The sequence below is a fragment of the Pelodiscus sinensis genome, chromosome 16 (genome assembly GCF_049634645.1).
Source record: "Pelodiscus sinensis isolate JC-2024 chromosome 16, ASM4963464v1, whole genome shotgun sequence".
NCBI lineage: Eukaryota > Metazoa > Chordata > Testudines > Trionychidae > Pelodiscus > Pelodiscus sinensis.
The window spans coordinates 30,414,408-30,432,048 of record NC_134726.1 but is presented as its reverse complement, the minus strand read 5'-3'; the positions used below and the strand labels follow the sequence as shown (position 1 = coordinate 30,432,048).

Below are 17,641 nucleotides of genomic sequence, written 5' to 3'. Positions count from 1 at the left end.
TCCCTCCCTGCCTGCTGCATCCCTGCATGCCACTCAGAACAGCTAGCTGCAGGGGCCATGTGCTTCTCTGTATGCTGCATGTCCCTCGGCGGGGGGGGGGGGGGCTCTGTGCACTGTCTGCACTGCAAGCATGGCCCAGGCAGCTCTCATTGGCTGGTTCCAGCCAATAGGAGCTGCGAGATTTTGCTGGGGGCCAGGCCAGAATGTGCCACCCCCACAGGTGCCCGCTGCAGAGACCACTTGGCCCCTGCAAATCAGCCACTTTAAGTGGTGTGTATCACAGGATTGTGGCGGACTGGTGGGTTAGATTTTGCCCACCTTTGTCCTGCAAGCAGGGGTGACCTGGGAGGCTCTGTGCACTGCCCCACCTGCAGACACCACACCCACAGCTCCCACTGGCCATGGTCCTCTCCAATGGGAGCTGCATATGGGGTCGCCCTGGCCACCCCTGTGCCTAGAGGCCCTAGGGACATGATGGCCATTTCTGAGATCTGCACAGAGCCAGGGAGCGAGCCCCGCTGCACTGTTAACCACACTTTTAACGGCTGGGCCAGTGATGATGACTGGAGCCACCAGAGTCCCTTTTTAGACTGGGCGTTCTGGTTGTAAATTGGAAGCCTGACAATTCTACCCTTGCTTTGAGCCAAATTATGTCCAATAGGAAACCAGCCCATGCAGAGCTGCACAATGCTAGGAAGGACTGTGGTTGGGGCTGACCTATGCACTGCAGGCAAGAAGGTGGAGGAAAGCCCCACGTTTCCTTTCCACTGCACAATGTATGCAAGCACCAGGCACAACTGAGTCCACTATTTGATCTGAGGAAGTGGGTCTGGCCCACGAAAGTTCATCATCTAATAAACCATCTTCTTAGTCTTTAAAGTGCTACATTGTCCTGCATTTTGCTTCAGCTACCCCAGACTAACACGGCTACATTTCTATCATGAGTCCTTTGGGTTTGCAAGACTGGGATCTGGCCACAAATGTTTGCAAAACAGAAAGCCTCCTCAACTATCCTATTTCTGATTGTCTGCTTCTGTAAATGGACAGCAGAGTGAGGCTAAACAGACATCTTATTTTGATGATAAACTTTGCTATCCAGCTGCATGTAGTTAAGAAATCTCTCATTGCATTTAACTTCCTCTCTCCCCCAAAACACATTTGCTAGACTGTCAGCAGCTCATCTGAGAGAGAATTCATTAGCGAGACACCTTCGAGGGGAGGGAGAGATTGGCTTCTGTATTAGGTGGGAAATCATTAGCATTCTGTACACAATATTTCCCACACAGGTCACGGTGAGGAAGGATTTGCATGCCAAAACCTCATATCTAACAGTGTATCAGTGCAGAGAAACCACTGACAGAAGCAAAGTTTGCACCACTAAATATCACCCCCGAAAACAGATGCACGGCTAGCTGGTCCCACTCAATTCCTGTTTAACGTACTGTGAGATTCAGCCCAGCTGGCAATGGGGATGCAGTGGTATTGCTCTCAATTGCTTTTACCTCAACAACATCTGTCCCTTCCTTCAACTCATATTACCTTTCATTGGGGATGTGGAGTCTGACAGGTGGGGTAAATAGATGACATAAAAGGGAGAATTCCTTGGAAAAACAAATCTTTTTCTGCTTCCTGTTATTATAAATGCTACACTGCATCCAGGCCCAGCCTCATTTCCGGCTGACAAAAAAATCTGATCTCTATCTTCCAGCTTCGATTTCTCCATCAGAGAAGAGAAGCATGCACAGGGTGTGGGCAAGAAGGCTTTAATCACTCTGGAAGAAAATAACCACTCTTACATATCATCATGTAGAGCCTGCCTTAGCTACACTCCTGGACTAGGCATACAGCTTATCCCTCTGAGGTGGTGAGTAGAATTATGCCTGGCAGGTGTTCGAAAAGACGCAACACCAACATAAAAGCTTAATATCATGGACAATTAATCAGGGTCTCCATGCTGCATAAAACTGTCAGTCACTAACAGAGGCTTCTGGTTCTGATAAGACAGGCCAGGTGATAAATGACAGGCACGCTGGAGCTGGGGCTAGATGGAAACCTGTCAATTATTTATTTCTTAAACATTAGCTTTTCCTTCATCGTGTAACCAGAGAGCCGTGCTGCAAAACTGACTAGGAATCAGACATCAGGAGCTTTACCAGGATAGAAGCTACTGATCATTAGGGCTTCCTCCACTTGGTCCCACAAACGACAAGATTAAAATGTTAATTTCTTGAGTAGAGGGAAAGGTTTGGCTTATTACAATGCCAACTAACAAAGGGACAAGAATGGAAAGCGAAGGCTGACAAAGTGTCAGCCCCCTGCATGCAGTTCGGAAGCAGGAGCGAATGAAAGGCCCCATGGCAGGAGCTGGGGATGCAGCTGCACCCTTCACTTTGAATTTACTGAATGTTGCTGGGTTGTGTCCATGCGAAACACTGAATTTACTTATTTGTTGAAAAATAAATGGAAATGAAAAAAAAGGAATATCATTCAAGAGCCCAGAGAAGAGCTAGAGTGGGGGGTGGGAGATCTTTTTGGGGTTGGGGCCACATTCCCTTTGCACATCAGAGTTGGGCGGGTTCAGGCTAGTAGATTTTGTGTGCTCCTGCCCCATGAGGGGACGGCCGGGGATGGGGGAGCTGGAGCACTAGCACGGGTTCTCCAGTGCTTGGGGGAGCCCCCACGCCTTGGGAGCTGAATCCAGGCAAGCCGGGATCCACATTTGGGGTCCTCCAGGCCTTAGCTCCCCACCCCTGAGAGGTCAGTCCTCAACCATCTAAGGGAGGAGAAAACCCCACACAGGGTAAAATGGTACTTATTGAAAATGTCTGTCCCTTGGGAAGACGAAATTCTGAGGACAAAATACAGGAGTTGCTTTGTTTGTCTATGTTCTAAATGTGTCTTTCACAGCTCTTTGGGGCTTATTTGGCCCATATTAGAAACCATGAGAGCTGGAAGCATCATTTTCCTAATATGGGGGTAAGCCATGCCCTCCTACAGGGAAATACCAAGTCAGCACCGGGAAACTTTACATCACCTTGTCCTGGACATAGGTTGTCTGTCCCACAAAGCAGGCAGACCACTGGCCAGCCTAACCCGGTGCTATCCTAAGATCTGCAAGAAAATCCCACAGATCTCAGGGCATCTGCAGCAGGCCAATGTGGGCATTAAGGCTCAGTGTTTCTGTGCCATGGCACCATGCAACCCCCCCCCCCCCCCCCACCTCCTTTTGGGAGGTCAGTGACAACGTGGAGGGAGTCTGTGCAGGGTACCACTGATGGATTCAACATCATGCAGGTGAAATGCTGTGGGACTGGGGGGGGGGGGGAGGCGCTCTATATAAAGTGGTGCTCTTCAGACCACACCCTCCTCACCATCTGCATTTCTCCAGCTACAAGGGAGGCCACAGTGTTGCAGAACACAGCTAAAGACACTTAGCTCTACTCTCCTCGCTGTGGCAAAATTAGGGCCGTTTGGACAGATTTGCCATTCTCCACCTGTTGTCTGCACGTAAAAGCAGAGGGCCCGATCTGATACACATTACACAAGTGGCCTACTCGATGCACAGGCAATGTCTTCTGTGAGAATGCCAGAGACTTCCCAGTGGTAATTTACCATAAGGAAGATCTGAAGTCGAATCTATTTTCTCTTGGATCTGAATGGAGGCAGGAGGGGAGAGTTTCTCTGTGATTCTGAAACTTCTCCCATTCTTAAAAAAAAAAAAAAAAAAAAAAAGAGGCTGCATTTTCTATCCTGTGCCAGTGTCAGATTTATTTGCTAGATGCAGAAGAGGTAGGCAGATGGGCCACTTGACACAGATTCAGGGGAATAGAAGAGAGGCAGGATACATACCCCTATCTGTATATAAAAAGAAGGCAACAGGACAGAAGGACCTTTTTGAAACAGAGCCATGCAAAGAAAAACAGGATAAGAAGTGGCAACTTAGAACAGAGACCAATGCTTATTACATTAAGTCACCCTTCTTCCCTGGTGGAAGGAAGCTCTGTCAGAGAGCTATAGCAGGAAAAATGAGATGATACGGCAGTTAATGTTTTGGGTAATGAGGCCTATAATAGATGACACCTGAGCTCCAAAGCCCTAAGGTAATAGTACAGTGTTTAAATATTGACACCATGCTAAAGCTTTTTATTTGCCTATTAGAGGCTTCTGTTCCTGGCCACAAAAAGATGGAGACCTCTCCTTTCTTACTTTGTATGGTCAAGGCACCAGTCAACTGCTCTTCTCTGAAAGAGCAACTGTAGCTAAACAAACACAAATGTCTCTCCAGCCTGTGTTTCATTGCTCACTAAGGGTATGTCTACACTGCAGCGCTAATTCGAACTAACTTAGTTCGAATTAGTTAATTCGAACTAAGCTAATTCGAACTAACGCATCCAGACTAAAAAACTAGTTTGAATTAGCATTTTGCTAATTCGAACTAGCATGTCCACATAGAGTGGACCCTGAACCAGGGTTAAGCATGGCCGGAAGCAGTGCCGGCAGCGCATCAGATGAGGACTTACAGCGTGGAGCTGCTGTCTCAGGCTAGCCGAGGGCTGTGCTTAAAGGGACCCGACCCCCACCCCGGACATACAGTTCTCAGGGGTGCCCCGCTTGCAAAGCAGTCCTGGCTTGGGCACATCACAGCACTCAGCCATCAGACCGGCTGCACTTGCCACAGGCTGCCATCTGGGAAGAGGGGACAATTGGGGGGCTGTAGGAGAGGTTCCACCCCCAGAAGCCCACAGAGCCAGCCCAGTCCTCCCCATCGGGGGCTCGTACCCCATTCCTCCCTCACCTCCTTCCACTTACCCCACCCTAGCCCCCCTTCCTGATGTACAAAATAAAGGACAATTGTGTTCAAAAATAGAATCTCTCTTTATTGAACAAAACTGGGGGAGACTGGGAAAAGGAGGTGGGAGAGGGGAAGAGAGAGGGTGGGAGAGGGGAGGGCAACTACAATGATGAGGGGTTTGGAACAGGTCCCATATGAAGAGAGGCTAAAGAGACTGGGACTTTTCAGCTTAGAAAAGAGGAGACGGAGGGGGGATATGATAGAGGTCTGTAAAACCATGAGTGGGGTGGAGAGGGTGCATACAGAAAAGTTCTTCATTAGTTCCCATAATAGAAGGACTAGAGGACACCAAAGGAAAGGAATGGGTAGCAGGCTTCAAACTAATAACAGAAAGTTCATCTTCACAAAGCAAATAGTCAACCTGTGGAACTCCTTGCTGCAGGAGGCTGTGAAGGCTACAACTAGAACAGTTTAAAGAGAAGTGAGATCAATTCATGGAGGTTGGGTCCATGGAGTGGTATTAGCCAGGGGGTAGGAGTGGTGTCCCTGCCCGAAGTTTGTGGAAGGCTGGAGAGGGATGGAACGAGACAAATGGCTTGGTCACTGTCTTCGGTCCATCCCCTCCAGGGTCCCTAGGGTTAGTCGTTGTCGGCAGACAGGCTACTGGGCTAGATGGACCTTTGGTCTGACCCAGTACGGCCATTCTAAGCTCAGGGCTCAGGGTCGGGGGTCTCAGTGGACCACCTTGATTTTCATGCAAACCTGCTCCTGGGTGGCCAGGCTGGCAGCTCTCCTGCCCTAGACGGCCTCTTTCCTGTGCCTAGTGCGGAGGTCGTGGACGAGGTCCACGATGTCTGCACGGGACCAGGCGGGTGCCCACCTCTTGCGGTCCTAGGCAAGCTCCTGGGAGCCACCAGCCTGGTCCTGGGAAGAGGGGGAGGGTTGGGGGGCATTGGGTGGCTGGCTCGAGCCGTGCCAGGTGCAGGGTCTGCTGGCTGGGTGCTGGCAGGCTTGCATCTGGCACGGGCATCGTAGCCAGCCCGTGCCCCTTTAAGGGGGCCGGGGCCGGGAGGGGGGCAATAGAGTTTCCCTGGTGTTGGCCAGAGTGGCCACCAGGGAAAGCTGGGGAGGGCTAGCCTCTCACTAGTTTGAACTAGCGGAGCGCTAGTGTAGCACCTATCAAAGTTAATTCGAACTAACATCCGTTAGTTCGAATTATCTTTGTAGTGTAGACATACCCTAACATCCCAGAAGGCAGGGAAAGCTTCTTAGCATTATATTTAAAAAGATGCTTTTCTGAAATGGCCAGCACTGGCAGCAGGAATTAGCCTCTTCTTTTGTTGAATTCTAAATTCAGATGGCAAATTCTTGCATGCAGACAGGAGAAAACATGAGGTATTTAAATGAAGCTGAAGCCTGCTCGAAATAAGTAAACATTCCAATTAGTCCCTTGCCTCCACTTGGATCACATTTCACGCTCTCTACAGCTTCAACCAGAACTAAGAACAGGAATCTAGCATACAAATGGCCAGTTCATTTACTACAGCAGCATGAATAGGATGAAAATAATCTGAGGAGGAATTAAATGGTTTAACAAATCAAGTCCTGAGAGCAGGAGCACTAAGAGACCTCTCCCCTGTTTGTTTGCTGGCTCAGTAGCGTGTAGCCAGGATGAGTTAATGTGGCTCAGGCTTGGTAGGGAAGGACCATTCTCTCGGCACAAAGCACCCGTGTATTATGAATCCCCAGGCAATACTTGTCAAATGTTCAGTTAAATGATGAGCCCAGTATTGGTGATGAGACGTTGAAGTGGTATACCCTGGATAAGGGTAACTGGAGTGGGAGGCGAGGATAACTTCCACTGTTGTGTTACCTGGTATGTGGAAATGCTCCTTTCGAAGTCTCGTAATTTGCTTCTACAGGGGTAGGGGAACACATCAGAGTTTGGGATTTCCTGCCTATAGCGAGACATGGCAGTATCTTAGAGAAAGGCTGAAGCTAATGGATCTCCTATAGTATATACACGCTTGGTGTTTCAGTACAGCACTTCCAATTTTCTTGCTAGTTGGTGACAGGTAAGTGGGATGTAGAGCTCATTCTCAAATACTCTTCTGTTACTGAGCACCATTTGTCCGGATGGTAAAAGTTGGCTAACGAATGTCAATGACTATTTTGTCTGAGTGTTGCAGAATGGGACTTTAAGGGATCTGGACTCAGTCCCACCTGTGCCTTGTTTGGTCCTAGCTGATAGGTTTGGTCTTGAGCCAGTGGTTGGGTCAGGTGACTGTATCTGATGACGGTAGCCTAGGGACAAAACTTGCTATAAGAATGGGTCTGTTCCTTTTGAGAGAGGAAAGTCAGGGGCTAGGAAAGACCATGGGAAGGTCTCTTCTGAGAAGCCCAGAGTCTGGAGTAAGCCTGGCTGTTCCTTTGCTCAGAATGAGTTTGGGAGCTGAGAAAGCTGATATCTGAAGACTTGATACAAGGGTAACTAAGGCGCTACACCTGCAAGGAGGCTGTTGCAGGAACCCAGCAGGGACCAAGGTCAAAGAAGAGTGGGAAAGAGACTCCCCACCAGCTAGAGGAAAAGGCCTGGCTGAATTTGACAGTAATGGGGGGCAGGAGCAAAAACCTCAAGAGGTTCAACTGCTTTTAGAAGATTGGCTTGAGGAAAAGCTAGGCAGCGGGAATTGGGCTGTGGAAAGAACTAGTGAGACCAGTAAGGGGCTGAAAAGATGCTGGATGGGGGGAGAGATAACATGCTTTGGTTTACGATGACATCAGAACTGCAATGTTTCAATAAACCACCTCACCCAAGATGGGCTGTTGTTCAAGTCACAAGACTCTGGGTGCAGTTACTGGGAAGCCCAAGAAGGAGAAACTGAGGCAGCAGCAGGGCCCAAACCCAGTTCATGTAAACCTTGTGACATTTGGACTTTTCAATCCTTTAAGAACATGCCCATTTTATGAGTTTTGCTTTGAGCACCATTATCAAGGCTGAGTCCTCAAAATTAGGAAAAGGAAACGGAATCACAGCAAAACCTTAGAATTCTGTCATAGGCAAGAGGTGAGCCTGTATCCTTAGGAAAGAAGATCACAGTTTTGTCAGATCTCAAAAGCTAATCAATACTGGGAGAGTGCCAATGAAAAAAGCCTTAGTGGAATGAGGTTGGTGGCACTCCTCTCTCTAAATTAATGTACAGTATTAGTTAGAATGAGGATATTGCTGAAGTAGGGTTGCCAGGTGTCCAGTATTTGTGGCCTCTGTCCAGTAAAAAAACCCAGACAATACTGGATATGTAAACTAACCGGTATTTTCTGTTTTTCTCGGACGGAAGGCTGCTTGCGACATTCTTCTCCTGACACATCTGGTGGAGGTGGGATGGAGTGGGGAGCATGGGGATTTAAAGGCACAGCGACTCAGTTTGTTTTTCGTTTTTTTTACTCAGCAAGCTTGGTCCTCCTTTTTTTTCCCCTGCCAAGTTCAATATTTTTTGTGAAAGTATCTGGCAACCCTAGCTGAAGGTGCCATCTGTCAGAGCAGATACAAAATGGAGGCTTTGATCCCCTTATATGGTTTGACAAAACGTGGAGTGAGGGGTTCGAGGAGACATACCCATGCAAGCTCTCCTTGAGCAGTGCACTAACCCCAAAATGTAGCCTTGTCAATGCAAGAAGAGGGATGGGCTGGTACATGCCAATCAAAGACCCAGGCTTATATCTGGGGAAGCGAGCCCTTAGTGCTGCTGCGGCTATCTTCTAACATTAGGGCTAGCAGAGTATGTCTCCTCGAGCAGGAATCACACCCCTACCTCTAAATACAGATGTACCCATAGTCAATAAAGATGCCAGGAGATAACAACTTTGTAGTCTTGACTGCAGTCCCCCTGCAGAAGGAACTGGAGAAGTTATTCTCTATGTCCAAAAAGCCATGGTTTCTTATGGATCTAGGATAGCTCTGCATTCTTCCCAGAACAGGTGTATTTCAGTGGCTGATCTCTGATCCTCAAATACAGAGTCTGCACAGCACTTGAAGTTTCTTCTTCATTACAGGGACTGCATTCATGTATTTTATTTTAAATTATTAATAACCTTGTTCCCTTAACTGACAGCTTTATTGGTGATAAAATGAGGGGAAATGGCACAGAAGGCACAGCAATATTCTGCATCTATGTCCAAGCAAGAGGAAATATGACAATTGATGTAGAAAAATGTTTACAGAAGGCAAAAACAGGAACCATGTCAAAAGACTTGGTGGTGGGCATTTGGAAAAGAAGAGCTGCGTCTGACATATCTTCCAAAGGTCCCAACACTGCTTGCTAGACAAATAAATTCCTCCAAAAAATTCCACTATGGCTAGAACTATGCCAAATTCTGCCAATATTTTACATCATTTTTTTTCTCAGCAGTAGTTCTCCTACCTGATGGCCGTGCCTCTATGATGTAGCCAGTCGTGGGTTTGTTCCCTGAATCACCCTCAGTCCAATGCAAAGTCAGCCCAGAAGCAGATTTTGTAACCAGAATTTCCTGAGGGGAGCCGGGAGACCCTAAGGGATGAGACCAGAATAGCAACCATCAGGGAGTGAGAAACGTGATCACATTACACCTTCTAACATCTCCAAAAATACACACATGAAAACAACACACAAGCCAAGCATAATACACAGGATACATCAATTTAATCAGGTGCTGCTGACCCAAATCTTCCCTGGTTCGAGCGCCACAGATTAAAATAATAGTGGCTGGCTTTTACAGAGGTACATACATCAACTAAGCAGAGAGAGGGAAAAAACCCTGTTACTTTCACCACTTACATCTCTGCCTGTTATCACTGGTACTCCTGCCTACAATCAGAGTGCCATCCCCTAAATCTTAGAAAACAGCAGTAAAGACATGCTGCCTCTCCAAACATTATAACTGCCGCACAAACATAATAGAAGAGCTATTTATGATCATATTGCACCTCCAAAAGAGGAGATCACAAGGGAGAGGTGTAGTGAGAGTGGTGGAAGGCTGCTTCTGTTTGATTCAGAGAGCAAGGAGACACAAAATAGAACTATGCATGAATACTTCACAGAAGCTTTCAGGACTACTTAGGCAGGCAGACAGACCATTGTGAGACTTTTAATTTTTCTTGCCATAAATTGTAATGATTAAAATGAATCATCCGTTTATCAACAAAAAATCTTGGTGCACAAACCAACAGAAGTCAGGGAGTCTGAAATTAAGCCTGCTATTTCTCACTCTTTGCTTATGCTGAGCATATCAGAGCATATTCATGCGTGTAAGCCAAAGCTTAAAGACATGAGGGAATGATTCTGAACTCCCACCAGTTTTACACCCATGCGACTCCATTGATTTACATGGGGGCTAACCCAGGTCTGAATCAGGAAAGCGATCGGTGCAATCAGAACCAGGACCAGACTGTTGAGGCACAGCTTTGAATTCCCTTTGCTAGTCGGTTTGTCTTTCAAATTATTTGCACAGGTTTTGCAGCCAGTCTTTTTGGATTTCATAAAAAGGAAAAATGTTTTTCATGGAATGTTATGAACCCACTAAATCATGCCTAGAGCCTTTGTGACTCAATTCTTCCTTGGACGGGAAATTTATTTGCACATACACTTTATTACTACCTGCTGTTGGATTGAATTAATGTAATTGGCTCTGGTCTGTTGCATGTTGCTAAGGTTCCACTTACCCTCTGCTGGCCCAGCTGTGATGTTGGCTTGTAGCTCAGGTCCATAGGTGATGGTTCTGGCTTGCACTCTGAATAAGTAGGTCACCCCCTTGGTGAGATCTCGGACCTTTAACCAGCGTTGCCAATTTCCTTTTATGTCCACAGTCACCACCTTACTCACCCCTGGAGGAGCCATCCAGATGAGAAATAAGAGAGAGTCTCAATGCAAAAAAGCAATTGAGCAGAGCTTATCGTGTCTAGATAAGTAAAATTATCTCACAGTTTGCTAAGAAAGTATTTCTTACAATTAGTGGGAGTTTAAGTAGCAATAATAGCCAATTTTCAGCACAGATAAGTATAATTAGAGTTTAAGCTTGATAAGTGGGTACTGACAAGAAAAAAAACCTTACAACACAACTGGGAAATTACCAAGAGACTGCACACAACCTCACTAATTACACCATGAAAAAAGGAGGAGATAAATGAAGTGGACTGCAAGAGGCACAGCTCTTCCTAAGTGAGAACAGCTCTGTGTGGGGCATCTTTGCCAGGTACCCTGCAAAATTATTCCAAGTGAAAATATACTGTGCCAGATTCATCTTTGCTCTGCGCCTTGTCCTTTCATTTACACCAATGTGAAGTAAGTGCACGGTGGGTGTGAACAGTTACCATTCTGACTTAGCAGTGTTTTACACTGAAGTAAATGATCACACGAGGTGCACAGCAGTGTTGAATCTCATCAAATGCATGATTATTTAACAGCTCAGTGAGATCCTTTCCGGTTCAGGCCCCTCTAGGCCAGGCGAAAGGGCTAACATAGGATAAAGGGACACTAAAAAGGGAAGAATTCCCTCAGTACACAGTGTCTTCCAAGGACCCCCTCCTAAGTTGTGGGGGCACAGGATCCAGGGGCAATACTAGGCACAGAAGTGATGTGTCAGGGGTGGGGCTGTAGCATGCAGCACTGAAGAGATTTGGGGCAGCACTGCGGCCCATGGGGCAGCCCCAGGGGTTTGTTGTAGCTCGGACAGTTCTGCAAAGTTGTCTAAGTTGCACTAAGGAGCTCTCCTGCTGCTGGAGTAGCCCAGGATCAGGAGGACACAAATGTGACACAACACATGGCAGTTCCCCCAGGGCTGTGATTCTGTGCTGCAATTTTTACAGCCTTATCCCTACAGTTGATAATTTCTTTCACTATGTTACCGTTATTTCTTGTGGATTAAGCCTGCAAGAATTTTAAGGATTCTGTTCTTTTGTACTCATTACGCAACGCTTTTTCTCACACATGTTCCCCTCTTGTAGAAGAATGAAAATCAATTCCATTTCTTTCACTAACATTTAGAGTCAGTTTCACATCCAGGTTCTCAATGCTGCCCTATTTAGGTTGCGAAAACTGCAGGGAAATGACTATTTGAAAACAACTGTTCTTACTGGCATTTTCTAAAGTAATGGAAACATTTCTTACATTTTGTACAAATTTGTTTTACAAACTCTAAAATGCTGGGACTAATCTGAGTTGACAATGTCCTTTTAAAATTTATCAGTGAAATCAACGTATGTAGCCCTTTCCAGACAAATAAGACAGGTTGCTCTCTGGAGTGTACTTGTTTTGCAGTATTCAGGAAAATACATTATGAATAGAATGTCCAGTTTTTGATGTAGGTTATGCAAATTATTATTCATTTTCAGGATGCAGTTGCATTAGTTAAATAAAAAAAATTCCAAGGGGCTTTTCATCAAAATTTCATCTCAGTTACAACTTCCTATTCAAAGAATCCTTTTTAATTTAACACAGAAAAAGCTCTAAACTGCCAACTTCTCCCTCCTCAGATAGGTATATTATTTAATTTCTCAATGTGTGGGGATATAATCCAAGAAAACACTGACAAATAAGAACTTCTGAAATTTGAAAAAAGCTTTTCAACCCCCACATTGCAACTGTGAAAAAAGGCTTCAAGGTAGTTTTGTTGTTGGTTATTAATAATCCATAAAAGAGTAAATATCTAAATATACACCAGAGAAGATACTGTAGAAAGGCTTAGAGAAGGAGGAAGAAGATTTTAAATGGTGCTTAGACCACAGTAAGAGAGAGGTTGTTCCAAGTCCTATTGGAAAAGGCACAAAATCATGAATTGGAAGAGGAGACAAAAACAGATTAAGAAAGGAGGATTTGGTAGTGTGCAGGGTACAAGTGGATCAGTCAGAGAAGGGAAAGACAGACATGAGAGAGTAGGGCAGAAAAGGGTAAGTGGGTTAAACTAGATGCACAAGGAGAGAGAAAGCACCAAAGGGACGTAGGAGGGAGAAAGAGAAAAGGACTTATTGCTATCAAATATAGAGATGAGAGAGTGATACTGGAGTCTTATTTCCCCATGCCTCTCCTTCAGTGTAATTACCATCCATGCCAATTAGTTAAAAGGGAAGTCAACCAAAGCTGAAATAGAAGCTCAGGATAATCCAGAGAGTATTTTTACAGATAAAATGTGAAACACAGCACACGGACTCATACATCACATATTTCTTTTCATTTTCACCAATGGACTCTCCAACACTCGTGAGGCAACTTTTCTTTCTTGGCCAGCTGTGAGCAAAAGGAGGACAAAACATCTACAAGGAATGGGTTCTGGTGGATCAAGGGCCATTTGAGGCAACAGTCCTCTTTGCAGCTTTCTCCCTAGCATCCAGCCACACATGAACTGGGTCCCTGGATCCCACTTTTAGGTGGTGCTTTTAGCTTGGACTTTACCCATCCCAGGTTGATAGAATCCCAAGGACAACTCTGAACTCCATGAATTGCCCACTCAAGGCCTCTGAACTTGGTTAAATGCTTGAGTAATGCCAGATATTTTTAGCAGGGATTTTTTTCCTGAAGGTTCAGTAAGTTTGTGCTCCTCTGCTGTACATAGTAAAGGCAGCTGCATCATATCCCTTTACCTGACATGAGAGAATCATAGACTACTAGAACTGGAAAGGACTATTCACAGCAGGACCAAGCACCATCTAGATTAGTGCTGGGCAAAATATGGCCAGGAGGGCCAGATCTGGTCCGCCAAGCCACCAGATCCGGCCCACAGATGCAACAGGGAGCCCCAGACAAACTTACTGCTTCCCTCACGCCCCTCCCTCCTATTACCACATACCTCAGAAAAGCGGCTGCGGCGAGCCCGGGGGAAGGGAGAGTGGTGCTTCACTCCCTGCTCACGCCCCCAGCACAATCCCATCGGTGTGAATTACTATTCCCTCCACCCCTCCAGCTCTCATTCACCAACCACCTGGCCCCTGCAGCCAGGGGTATCAGAGGGGTAGCCGTGTTAGTCTGAATCTGCAAAAGCGACGAGAAGTCCTGTGGCACTTTATAGACTTAGAGTCAGGCTAGAGATAATGAGGTCAATTCAATCGGGGAGGATAAGGCCCACTTATAGCAGCTGATGTGGAGGTGTGAACACCAAGAGAGGAGAAAATGCTTTTGTAGTTGGTGTTCACACCTCCACATCAGCTGCTAGAAGTGGGCCTCATCCTCCCTGACGGAATTGACCTCGTTCTCTCTAGCCTTACTCTTGATTGGTACTCTTTTCTTATGCCTGTATATTTATACCTGCCTCTGGAATTTCCACTACATGCATCTGATGGAGTAGGTCTTTACCCACAAAAGCTTATGCTCTAATACATCTATCTGGGTATGTCTACACTGCCATCCTAGTTCGAACTAGGGTGGCTAATGTAGGCATTCAAAGTTGCAAATGAAGCCCGGGATTTAAATATCCCAGGCTTCATTTGCATCTTGCGGGGCGCCGCCATTTTTAAATCCCCGTTAGTGCGGACTCCGTGCCTGCGGCTACACACGGCACAGAGTAGCTGGTTCGAATTAGGCTCTCTAATTGGAACTACCGTTACTCCTCGTGGAATGAGGTGTACCTGTTAGAGAGCCTAATTCGAACTATCTACTCCATGCTGCATGGAGCCGCGGGCACGGAGTCCCCATTAACGGGGATTTAAAAATGGCGGCACCCGGCAAAATGCAAATGAAGCCTGGGATATTTAAATCCCGGGCTTCATTTGCAACTTCGAATGCCTACATTAGCCACCTTAGTTCGAACTAGGGTGGCAGTGTAGACATACCCCCGGTTAGTCTAAGGTGCCACAGGACTCCTCATCTCTTTTGCCTGAGAAACATGCTGGCTGGGAGTCACCCAGGTAAGTCTGCCAGCCAGAGCCTACCTCTCACACCCCAGACCCTCTCTCTCCGCAACCCAAATCCTCTGTCCCCGTCCTGAACCCATACCCCCTCCCAGAACCTGCACTTGATGGAGATTCTATAACCTCCCTAGGCAATTTATTTCAACATTTAACCACCGTGACAGTTAGAAAGTTTTTCATAATATCCAACCTAAACCTTCCTTGCTGTAGTTTAAGCCCATTGCTTCTTGTCCTATCCTCAGAGGCCAAGGAGAACAATTTTTCTCCCTCCTGATTATAACACCCTTTTAGACACTTGAAAACCGTTATCATGTCCCCTCTCAGTCTTTTCTAAACTAAACAAGCCCAATTCTTTCAGTATTCCTTCATAGTTCATGTTTTCTAGGCCTTTAATCTTTTTTGTTGTTCTTCTCTGGATCTTCTCCATATCTTTCTTGAAATGTGGTGCCCAGAACTGGACACAATACTCCAATTGAGGCTACTCAGAACAGAGTAGAATGGAAGAATGACTTCTCATGTCTTGCTCACAACACTCCTGTTAATCCATCACCAGTAACTGAACAGACATAATTTTTGCCATGCTAGTAATCCACTTAGTCTGATATCCTGTCTCCAGTAAAAGCCAAAATCTGATGCTTCAGAAAAAGGCAATCCCTTCATACGTAATGCAGTTGTTAACTATGCAAATCTATAGATATTGGGCAGGGACAGGGGACATTTCTTCCTGATCCTACAAGCACTCAGATTATACACTGAAGCATGAGATTTGATTGACTCCTGAGAAAGCCCAACTGCTCTCATGAAAGAATTAATCCAGTACTGGACAAGAATATTTAAAAAAAACCTCGTATTTCCACAAAGAAGGTGAAGACTCCCATTAAGTTTTATGAACAAGAGAATAAGAAGCAGGAAAGTTCCAAAGTATCTGAAGGTCCTGTGTGCCCTGTTCACATTTCCCGGTCAGAATTATGCATCCGTTCTGCATTAGCTCTTCATGCTGAAGCTCTGCTATCAACAAAGGATAAGAAGTTCTTTTATTCTCCTGCTTTCATTTCTGAGTAAAACTTTCCCCCCCACACAAGACACAGAAAGTCAGCTATAAAAGAAATCCTTTATTCCTTACAGCAGAAACAAATGCGAGTGATTGATATCCTTATTTCTTCTGAAAGAAGTGTAAAATGGATTGGCAATGGTTGAAATTACTCTACCCGCTGTCGCTCTGCCAAAGCTGGACACCCTATTGAACTACTGAAAATTTATCAGGAATATAAAAAATATTAATAACTCCCTCCCCTAAACTTTTTAATCTTTTCTAACTCATCTTTAGAATGATTTTACATTTGTTTTCAGAGAGATTGCCAATTCCTTCTCTGCTGATCTTTCTGGCAAATTAATAACGCATTTGAGACTGTCATATTGTCGTCGACTGGGATTAGATCTAGTGCTGGGTTAAAAATGCTATTTAAAAACTCAGAATAAGTACACGGATACAACTAAATCTCTGCCACTGCCATTCTCCTCTTCTCAAGGTGGTCTGATTTCACTGAAAGCGAACGCGCATGATGCCAAAATGACCTCTGTTTGATGACAAAAATGCTATTGTTCACCAGCAGCAACACACATGGGATTCAGTGAGGGGTATTCTGTGGCAAGGCCCATGCTGTGGTTTTGGGATGAAGTGCAGGGAGATAATCAGGACACTATGGGTACGTCTAAACTACATGGCTCTGTCGACGGAGCCATGTAGATTTGTTTGTTCGGCAAAGGGAAATGAAGCCGCGATTTAAATAATCGCGGCTTCATTTAAATTTAAATGGCTGTCGCGCTGATCAGCTGTTTGTCAGCTCAGCGCGCTAGTCTGGACGCTCCCCTGCCGACATGAAAGCCCTTTATCGACCTCCCCGGTAAACCTCGTCCTACAAAGCATAACAGGGAGGTTGATAAAGGGCTTTCAGGTCGGCGCGGGAGTGTCCAGACTAGCGCGCTGAGCCGACAAACAGCTGATCAGCTGTTTGTCGGCTCAGCGCGGCAGCCATTTAAATTTAAATGAAGCCGCGATTATTTAAATCGCGGCTTCATTTCCCTTTGCCGATCAGCCTAATCTACATGGCTCCATCGATGGAGCCATGTAGTTTAGACACACCCTAATATGTGGGGTATCCTATTCTGCCACGCAGAGTAACCATGGCAGTGCAGTGGCTTTTCAAGCCACCCGAGAACATGGTGAATATTGGTGGAGGATGAGAGAGGAGGGAAAAGAGCTGTATTGTGTAGCTTTATAGTTATACATATATTTAGCTATATAGTTCACACAGCAGTTTTAGCAAAGCAGGAGCACCCACAGTTGTCCCAACTACCAATGGCCACATGGCTACTGTCATAGCTCCAGTCAGGCGTGGGGATATAAGCGACTAGTCAACTAACCTATAAGCGTAGGCTTCTCAAGTAGTCGAGTCGACTAGTCACTTCCCCTCCCCCTTGCTGCCTCTGTATCAGCGGTTCCCCCCTTCCCAGTTAAAAGCTAGTTCACCCCAGCACTGTTTCTGTGGAGGTGGGTGGGAGGGGTGGCAGTGGAGACACAGCGGGAAATAGTGTGAGTGGGGACTGAAGCAGTCCCCGCTCACGCCGGTCCAACTGCTGGGCCTCTGCTTTTGAAATGTAACAAGGACCCCACAGGACTCTTATTACATTTCAAAGGCAGAGGCGGCACAGCGGGGAACTCTGGGCAAGCGGGGACTGCTTGACTCGAGCATCCCCGCTCTCCCCAGGTTTCCCACTGTGCCTCTGCCAGGTCTCATAGCCGTGTTAGTGCACCATTACTGCGCCATGCAATTCTGCCAATTCAGGTCTGCTGTTGAGCTGCAAAACAACAGGGACTAGACTCGAGGGCCAGCGGGTCATGCAGGGTCCTAGGATCAGGTGCTCACTGACCCAAGTCAGATTGATTTCTGTGTGGATGGAAAGGGTGCTTGGGC

General features: G+C 46.2%; 1 protein-coding gene across 14 annotated transcripts in view; it reads right to left on the bottom strand.

The window, feature by feature from the left end:
• The window catches only part of SDK1 (sidekick cell adhesion molecule 1), an 855,588-nt gene that overhangs the window by 25,089 nt on the left and 812,858 nt on the right, over positions 1 to 17,641 (bottom strand). For all 14 annotated transcript variants that reach the window (XM_075899629.1, XM_075899627.1, XM_075899628.1 and 11 more), the window contains 2 exons: positions 10,491 to 10,652; positions 9,214 to 9,339 (listed from right to left, as the gene is read on the bottom strand). In XM_075899629.1, coding sequence (XP_075755744.1) covers positions 9,214 to 9,339; positions 10,491 to 10,652 — 288 coding nt within the window. The remainder of the gene's footprint in view (positions 1 to 9,213; positions 9,340 to 10,490; positions 10,653 to 17,641) is intronic.